This window comes from Salarias fasciatus, chromosome 10 (genome assembly GCF_902148845.1).
Source record: "Salarias fasciatus chromosome 10, fSalaFa1.1, whole genome shotgun sequence".
Lineage (NCBI taxonomy): Eukaryota > Metazoa > Chordata > Actinopteri > Blenniiformes > Blenniidae > Salarias > Salarias fasciatus.
Window position 1 is genome coordinate 10,703,142 of NC_043754.1, and position 9,519 is coordinate 10,712,660.

The 9,519-nt window shown below is 41.5% G+C and overlaps 1 protein-coding gene across 1 annotated transcript; it reads left to right on the forward strand.

Annotated features, from left to right (window-relative positions):
• The first annotated feature begins 1,251 nt into the window (after positions 1-1,251).
• Positions 1,252-7,526, forward strand: stk36 (serine/threonine kinase 36 (fused homolog, Drosophila)). The gene is made up of 20 exons (XM_030100870.1): positions 1,252-1,364; positions 1,447-1,587; positions 2,087-2,164; positions 2,250-2,380; positions 2,463-2,712; positions 3,104-3,197; positions 3,303-3,490; positions 3,587-3,750; positions 3,840-3,945; positions 4,117-4,248; positions 4,327-4,500; positions 4,577-4,668; positions 4,767-4,830; positions 4,953-5,063; positions 5,166-5,240; positions 5,331-5,442; positions 5,534-5,660; positions 5,760-5,940; positions 6,152-7,024; positions 7,233-7,526. The coding sequence occupies exons 1-20, from the start codon at positions 1,281-1,283 to the stop codon at positions 7,326-7,328; spliced, it is 3,273 nt and encodes a 1,090-aa protein (XP_029956730.1). The 5' UTR covers positions 1,252-1,280; the 3' UTR covers positions 7,329-7,526.
• The last annotated feature ends 1,993 nt before the right edge of the window (positions 7,527-9,519 follow it).

The following is a 9,519-nucleotide window of genomic DNA, read 5'->3' on the forward strand; positions in this document are numbered from 1 at the left end:
ACCTGTGTGCTGAGTCGACTGCTGTTTTCTGGAGACTTTTTTAAACATTTGCATGAGTGACAAATATGGAAACACGATCTTTGTGTCGGGGAGGTCTGTGGAGGCGCTCATTGGTTGCACGTCTCGGTTTAACTTTTTTTTTTTTTTTTCAGCCGCCTCTTCAAACTCAGCAAAGAGCACGCCTGTCATGTTTCAGCACATTGTGATGAATTAGTTTTGCACTGAGATTCTTTCCAGTTCAATATAAATCATATAGGCAATATATTATTATACTGGAAACATATATAATCTGCATAAGAAGGCAATTTATAAATGGACATTTCTGGACACTTTGTAAAGATGAATTTCATGTTCTAACTTTGATTTTCACATAAAAAAAAAAAAAAGCACAAAATGTGAAATATCTCTGGAGTGTTATTGTATTACATTGAGAAAGATGCAATAACTCAGAAACATTGCAATTTTAAGAGAAAATCGGTGTCCAGCAGAGATTTATCACATGTTGATAGGACATGAACATGACCCAAGTCCCTGAAATATTGAGAAAAAGTTTCCTCAAATGAGTAGCTCAGGGATTCTCTTTTTATTGTTCCTCTACATGAGTCACATACGACACCTGGTGGACACAAGAATAACTGGGATCCAAAAACCCCAAAATAAATATGATGTGCGTTTGAGCAGAGCGGTAGAAAAACAGTGTGGACTGCAGGATACTGAGGGTAGAATAATTGGTGTAGCACTTGAATACTTGGTGTTAAAATAAGTGTTTTATCCAAAAAGAGGATTTTTAAAGCACATCTCTCCTTTGTTTTCTGTTGTGAAGCCGTTGCTAGGAACGCAGTCCACATGTTTCTAGGCTGAGGACCCCTGCCCACAAGTCGTCCACAAAAAAGCCTGTCCTCCCTTCAACGTTAGATCATTTAAAAAGTGGTTTAGCCGGGTTTTTTATTTTCAAAACACTCATTTAATTTTCATTTTTTAAATTTAAAGATGAGCATACATGTTGTAACTCAAACTTTAAAGTATATCTGTGTATTTTCTGTGTCGGCGGCTGAACTTGTCAGCATCCGTGGAAGTTGCCATCACAGTCCACTGGAGAAGAGAGAGACAGAGACAGAAGACTAAATGCAGAAAAAAGTTATGCGTTTTAAATTGTCAAGTTAAGAATACCGCGTCGTTCTATCGGTATATTTAGCTTTGTACTTGAAGTGGCATCAACCGGCCGTCTGGTCCGCTGAAAGACGTCGTTTACCGATGCTCACGGTGCGTTCACGGTCAGCATGAACCGTTACCATGTTCTGCAGCTGGTGGGAGAGGGCTCGTTTGGCCGCGTTCACAAAGGCAGGGAGAAATACACCGGCCAGGTAAACTTTTATAGGAGCATATTTCTGTTCTTCCTTTGTTTCAGCACACCACTTCAGTGTTTGTCGATGTTCATTGTTTCAGGTGGTTGCTCTGAAGTTCATGCCTAAAGTGAATCGGTCTGAAAAGGAGCTGCAGTCCCTCAAGAGGGAAATCGAGATTATGAGAGGACTTCAACACCCCAACATCGTGCAGCTCTTTGACAGCTTTGAGACTGAAACCGAGGTATTTTATCTGTGGATGCTGGAGTTACGCTTCATGAGAGAAATTACAACTTATACAACTTACAACACTGTTCAGTGCTGTCTGATATGCAGTTTGTTGTGCCTCTGCTGGAAACAGAAGTATGAAATGTTATATGTCTTGAATTTACTTTTTATTTTGCCTTCATTGTTATCATGGGGGTAACTTTTTTTGTCATATAATTTAAAGTCACTTACTTTGAAGAAATATTTGCTACTCTGTGAAAGTTGATGATTGATTTTGTGTAAGTGATTTTTGAGTCCCACCTTTGTATGATCTGGTTGCAAGGTGCATAGAAATATATTCAATCATACAAAGAGAGAGAGAGAGAGAGAGAGAGAGAGAGAGACTGACTGGTACCATTTACTATTTTAAGTTTAGAATTTAAACATTTCTTTTCATGCTGCTATAAGTTCAGTCATTTTATTTGAGTCAATACATTTTAGAAAAACAGTTTGTAACCTGTCACCGTGTGTAACAGGTGGTGGTGGTCACTGAGTACGCAGAGGGACAATTGTTCCAGATTCTTGAAGATGATGGGAGCTTTCCAGAGTTCCGGGTATTCGCCCTAATAACATAACTATGAATTTGACTTCATACCTTTACCTGATATAACTTTGTCTTTTTTTTTTTATTCTCTGAAGGTCCGGGAGATTGCCTGCCAACTTGTTTCAGCCCTGTATTATCTACATTCTCATCGCATTCTTCATCGTGACATGAAGCCACAAAATATTCTTTTAGGGAAAACTGGCACCGTAAAACTTTGCGACTTTGGGTAGGTCAACTTTGATTATTTCAGAAATTAAGTAAGTGAATTCAGTTCAGAGAATGGATGACATGATGGAACACTGTTGCAGGTTTGCCAGAGCCATGAGCGTGTCCACCTTGGTGCTGACCTCTATCAAGGGAACACCGCTGTACATGTCTCCTGAGCTGGTGGAGGAGAAGCCATATGACCACACTGCTGACCTCTGGTCTCTGGGCTGCATCCTCTATGAACTCCACACGGGGGCGCCCCCGTTCTACACCAACTCCATCTTCCACCTGATCCAGCTCATCGTGAGAGACCAAGTCAAATGGCCAGACAGCATGAGCGACACCTGCACGGTAGAGTACAGCTGCAGTCTAGTGGTGTTGCGTTGTATTATGTTGAAGATAATGTCAACAACCTCGCCATAGAGACATCTAATTTATGATGCACACTGAAGGTAATTTACCTGTGAAATAGTAAAGCCTTGTTGCATTGTGCAGAGACTTCCATTTCAATTTAACCTCATAATCTCATTTTCAAAATATTTTAGATGTGGAGCAAAATGAATTCCAATCAAAGTGTAACTGTTCTTGGTTTTTAGAAAATACTGTAATTAAAAAAAGTCTGAACTGGCTTTGTATTTTCTAAATGGCTCAATATAACATTCATTTTTCCCAGGCTAACAGATTGCACTGCTTGTAGCACAGTAATTTACATGAATATGATATTATTATATTTCTTTTACAGAGTTTCCTGAAAGGTTTGTTGACCAAAGACCCTCTGAAACGATTGTCCTGGCCAGCCCTCTTGCACCACCCCTTTGTTGCTGATGGTGTTACAGGTGATACTTTGATTCCGTTTGTTGTTGTGTGTATAGATGTTGCTGCTGCGTTCATCGTGTTTTTTAATGTATCAACTGTTTCTATTTTCTCAATGCTGTCTGCAGTGCTGTCAGACACAAGTGTTTTCAGTCCGCTGACGGTCTCGCCCAGTCCAGACATGCTGGCACGGAAACTTAAGCAAGTGGCAGAGAAGTCTGTAGCAACATCAGGACCGAGCAGATTGTTGAGAAAGGTCACGGAACAAAGGGACTGTGGGAACAGAAGAAAGCCGGTCGGCAGTAACACTGCCAAAGTAAGTCATTGATTGATTTATTTTTACTTTCACTTGTAAAAATATTTTTGCTGTAATTCAGGGAGGTTGTTTAAATGGTTCAATGTACCTTACCAGAAAAACAAGGATTTATCAGGGCATGACGGGGCCAATCCTGGAACTGCCCCCTCGAATGTAAGCAACCCCAAGCCCCCCTCCAATGACGTTTCAGTTGCCCCAGGTCACACAGCCAGCGAAACCTCCAGCTCACCAATCCCAGTCTGCACAGCATCAGATCACAGGTGCTTACAGCAGCGGACTGTACAAATGAAATTTACTCCCAGAGCAGAATGAAGCATGTGTTCACTGTTTTGGGCTGTTTTCTCAGCAGGGGTCAGATCAGCATCGACTATGAGAAAGAATTTTGTAATGTGGAGATCGGGCCACAACTCGTGGAGCGGCGCTCTGAGGACGGTCTGCCGGCGCTGCACAGGCAGGTCAGTGACAGCTGCTGTCTCCATCAACAGAAAGGCTGAGCCAAACCACTGAATGTCTTGTTATTTTAATTCAGCAGTAAATCTGCCCTTTTAGGAAAGATATTTATGCTATTGTAAAAAAAAGAAGAAAAAAAAGAACTTGACAGTATAAATAATTTCTTCTTTTTTCAGGATGTTGATGATGAGGAGAACTGGGTGAATCTGGCTCCAGCCTCTGACACAAGCAGGAAGCAGAAAGAACATTTGGACCACACTGCCATTATATCTCAACTTGAATCCAAGATCCTGGAATTTAAAGCTCAAGTAACTGAGTACTGTGCAAGTTTCAGCTGCATTTCAATTAACTCCTCAGTGAATTAATTCTTGTGTTTGTTTTTCCAGCTGGCAGCCGGTTGTGTAAAAGATGTGCAGATACACCGAGCACTGAAGGTTCTGCATAATCTGATGAAGAGTCCTGACCTTGAGATGACGGAACACGTCGTCCTTAAACTTGGCCTGCCACATGTCCTCTTTGACCTGATCCACACTGCTGTGGAAAGCTCTGAATTTTTCAAGGTTAGTTCTTAAAGGTGATACATCGTTCAATGAAATTCATTGTGCTGACTTCTTTCTATTCTGTTATCCCGTTTAGCAGCCCTGGTTTGTCCCTGTCCTTGGAGAAATGATGACGGTGCTCATGATCTACTGGGAAACACACAGGGACTGGGTGGAAGACGAACATAGGTGTGTGTCGTCTTTTGTGAATGTAACTCCAGCAATGTTGTATGATTTTACATCCTGACTGTCAATCATTTCAGTTCATTGTCTGCTCTCATTTTTAGGCTGGGAGATTTATCTAAGCCGTTCGGCTTAATTCTCACTGATCCAGAACTCAGACCTTTGGCAGTAAGTACCTCCTGAATTAAAGTTCACTATACAAGCCACATATCTGGTTTTGCTGCCAGGAGACTTTGTAATCTGATCTGTTATGTGAGATTTGACTCTGGAATTTGTTGCTTGTTTTTTAGCCTCTGGCGGCCACAGTTTTATCTCTCTTCACACAGTTTGATGTGGACGTCCAAACTAATGTGGAGAATCTAACCTCTCTATTAAATGCTCTGATCACTGACTCATGCCAGGTACTGAAACTAAGAGTATGTGTATATTTAAGAAATATTTGGGAGGATTTCATAACAGTTTTAATGTCAGTTACTTGAGTGTGTTTTTTTCCCCCCCTTCAGCTGCACATATCACCCCCTGCTGGTTGGGGACTTTGTGACGGACTTCTGTCATTACTCCTGTTCACACTCACTGAGGTCAGACAGCTGTTGAAATGTAATTGAACTCCTTTCACAGGGAGATTTGTCACCGTTCATCTGCTCTGTTTTTTTTGTCTGTTTGAACAGCATGAAAACGGCTCCGTCTCGTCATGCCTGAATCCAGCTCTGCTTTTGGACCTTTGGAAAAGGATTGGAACCTCTGCAGCAACCACAACACTACACTTTTGTTCAGTAGATGGTGAATATGCACATCCTCTGAAAACCACTCAGTATTTAAACACTGTTATGGAGATGATTATTATTATTATTTTTTGTTCTTCTGATTTCAGGGCTTTATTCATTTCTTTCTATTGTGCTGCATATCTGTACCAAGGATCCATCCTCCTGCATCCCTCTGTTGACTGATTATGAATCAAAATGTGTGCACACACTCGGCTGGCTGCTGGGCACCGACTGGTTAGTGTTCAGATGTCTTCATTAGAGGACTTACTGACGTGCGCCACATGTCCCGCTTCAATGTTCGGAGCTAACGGGAGCATGTTTTGTTCCCTACAGTCTTAATTTGTTTGCCGAAAGCGTTCCTTGGAGAGCTGATGTGGATCTGAGTCACGACAACTTGTCCGCATTGAGCTGCCACTTACTGTGTTTTCCGTTTACCCTGGACCTGCCTCCACACACCATGTCCACAGTCCTCCAGCTGTATGACAGCTGTGGTATTGTTACACACCTCCTGCAGGTGAGGGCCTTCTCGCGCTCTAATAAAGAACCCGGCACATAAACACGGTTCTCTGATGCAATGCAGGATAAGTCTTGCACTGGGCTTATGCCTGGCATGCGGTACTGTATATCTTAATGTCTGTGCTTTTGGGAGATCCCTACTATGTTTGTTGTTGGCTCTTTGATGTGTGACGAGTTGTCTGGGTGATTTTGTTTTCATGTTTTGGCAGGTGATCCGAACTTTTCCGCCTTCACAGCTCGAGCTGCCTCTTGCCCTGCTGTGCCGTTTGCTCCTGTGTGATCCCGAGCGCTCACTTTCCCGCCTCAGAGAAAGCGCTTTTGGCTTTTTCTCACCGCCCAGTGACAGCCAGCCGGCAGCCTCCGCACGTCAGCCTCCCACCAGAACTGCCAGCTCGCTGCTCTCTGAGTTGCTGCAGCTGGATGTGCTGTGGGACTCCGCACAGGAACTCCTCAACGTGTTGTCCCATGTAGCCCGCTGCTCCTCTCCATCGGCCTGCTTTCAGCTTCACGTGGAAGCGTCGGTGCTGCGCCGGGCGCTCAGTCACTCCTACGACCTGATCAGGGCTGCAGCATGCAGACTTTTGGGAAATTTGGATCCATTTAGGCCTCCGTCATCATATAATCGACAGCTTGATATTTTCAAAGATATTATTCGGTGTCTTCATGACGCCCACACGCCTGTCCGAAGGACGGCTTGCAGGGCAGTTGGGAACTGGTTGGGATATGTTGCAGTGGAGTGCAGCGAACATACAGGCAAAGAACAGATTGCTGTAACAAACAGTTTAACGGCAAAAACCAGACCGAGAGTTGACGTTGAGGAAAGGAGGAGATGGGCGAATGTGGCGGGGAGGACAGTGCCAGTCCTGACTCGTCTGACCACAGACTCCGACGTCCTCACGCGTCGTCACTGCTGTGAAGCCCTGGGGAACCTGGCAGACGTCGAGGGCGCCGCGTGCCTGCTGCTGGAGCACGGCGTGTCCGGCTCACTGCTGAGGGCTGCCTGCTCGGATCCAGACAGAGCAGTGAAGAAAGCTGCCACAGCAACACTGTGCCTGTATGCCCAGCATGACAGCCTGCGTCAGGTGGGAAGTAAACTGGCCACAAGGCATCACAGTGGGATTCTTTCGTTTTAACACAGGATATTGTCCATTTTTTAAAGTTTGCCTGATTATTAACATTACCATGGTTGAATTACACTTGTTAAATCCCTCAAAATTTTTCCAATCAGCAAAACAAATTGCCTCAACTTTTCTAATCGTGTTTTAAAAAAAATGTTTCTTTTATTTTAAGGCTCTGCTCTCCCTTGATGCCAGGAAGAAACTTCTACAAGCTTCACTAAACAGCCCTTCACAGTGTGACTATCAGCAGCTCATCAGGCAGCTGTGACAAATGTCTGGAGAAGAAGATCTCATCTTTCTGAACTTTCTGAACATCGTCCTGCTGGAGGAAGACTTCTGACAGCACTAATAGAAGCAGACACGTTTTTCAGTAAAAGAATGCTGCTGTTTCTTAAATTGATAGTTTTAAGTGTGTTGATAAATTTCGCAACTTTAAGTGAAAATAAATTTAAAAAAAAACTGTTATTAATTTCATTTTGACATTTTTAAGATCTGTAGACGCACAATTGGTTAAGTAAACCTTTGTAATAGGAGTGTTTTTCACTGTTTTAACTTTTATATGAGATTAAAAGTTCCGTTAAATGAATCACACGACGGAATTTTTTGTTTTTCTTTTCATTCCTTTTTTTTTTTTCTTCTTTTTCAATATCCGAGCTCAGGCCGTTTCCACTCTTCCTGAGCTTCTAGTCAGATTTAAACCGGGCGGATTAATTTCCGGATCAAAGCAGGCGGCTAAACGATATTTTCGGGATGGTAAGACGCGTAAAAAGGGTGCTAAAAACGATACGTCAGATATTATTTTGCGGCCGTCGGGTGATTTCGCTGCATTTTGTTGTGAATAATTTTTTTTCCCTTCATTCCTCTCAGTACGTGTGTCGGAAGTGTCGACGGAAAGTGAGCAGAGCGCCTGTCAGAGTCGACCAGGCCCCGCAGGTTGGTCATTTATCACCCAAATACAGCGCGAAGTCCGAAAATAACTCTAAGAATGATGAAAATTACAATATCTAAAAATGACCAGTCGAGAAGTGAAACTAAAACACACACACACTCACACACACACACACACACACACACACACTTCGGGCCGAGTTGATGACACGCTTTATTTTCTTCAGGGGAAAAAAAAAAACGGCAGACATCACACTGAGGAAAAAAGAAAAAAGGCGCATAAGAACAAATAATCTCAACATATCATTAAAATGTGCTGCCAGGACACGTTTTTTGGTTTTTAACAATCAGTTGATAGTACACCGCTCGAACAGCATGAGTTCCTATATCTAAAATACCAACAAAAATAAATTATAAATATGTGAGCACTATTATTTTCCAAGATTGTCATTAAAATAAATATGCATAGGAAGAAATTAACATAAACGTTTGCTTAAAATAGCAACAAATGCACTCCGAAATAATAGAGACGGAAATCTCTCAGACAAAAAGCCAGCTGCAAAAAGCCTGAACAAATATTCTAATGAGATATTTTTATTTGATTCCACACAAAGAAAAGGGTTAACGCTCTTCTCCCTGAACATACAAAAGTTGTTACAAATTAGTGCAGATCAGCCAGAGGCCTAAAAAACTTATTGCCTTAACAAGCAGTTTAGAGAAAGAATCCCCACTTATTCTGAAATTCTACATATCCTATTTCAGAGAGAAAGAGTACGATTATGCAAAGGCATGCAGAGTGAGGCTGCTAAAATGCCACTATAATTACAATATTTGTACAAATGGAAAAACCATTTTTTTACATGAGGAAAACCACTGCATTGCTGAGATCTCTGCAGCTTAAAATTAAAGAACAGTGCTATGTCTGCTCTTGATGTTCTACTGATGCTTGTAAAACTGGAGGATTAACTGCATATCCTGAGCTGCAAAACAGATTGTATATATTGCAATATGCAAGAGAAAACTACCCCCACTTTACAACTTTAAAGCAGTATTGATGATAAATTGATCTTCTCTTGGTCACACAATGTAAAATTAAGATATTACTTTCAACTGCTGCAAAAGAAAATAAACTGCAATTAAATATCAGCAAAAGGGAATCAAATGAAAGTTAAAACTGCAAGACAAACCAGTAAAGTTTATAAAATAAACCGAGCCCATTGCCAATTAACTAGGGATGCCTGAAGTTAGTGAAAATCTTTGTTTGGACAAAAAAAAAAAAAAATAATAGAAGAAATAATAAATCACGAAAATGTTCAAACATTCAAACGAAAGTGCCAAAAAATAACAAAAACATTGTTTAAAGATGCTTTTTTCTTATTTTCGGTATCAGTGGTTCGAGCCGCTGCTGCAAAAGTAAACAGAATTTCAACAGCGGTTTTCATATTTTGCTAAATTAAAACTAATTGAAGTAGTAGTTGAAGGAAGAGAAACATTTTTTAGAAATGTTTGATTTGAAAGACATGTTTCAAAAGAAATGACAGCAACACACATCTACCATTAGGAAAGGGTGA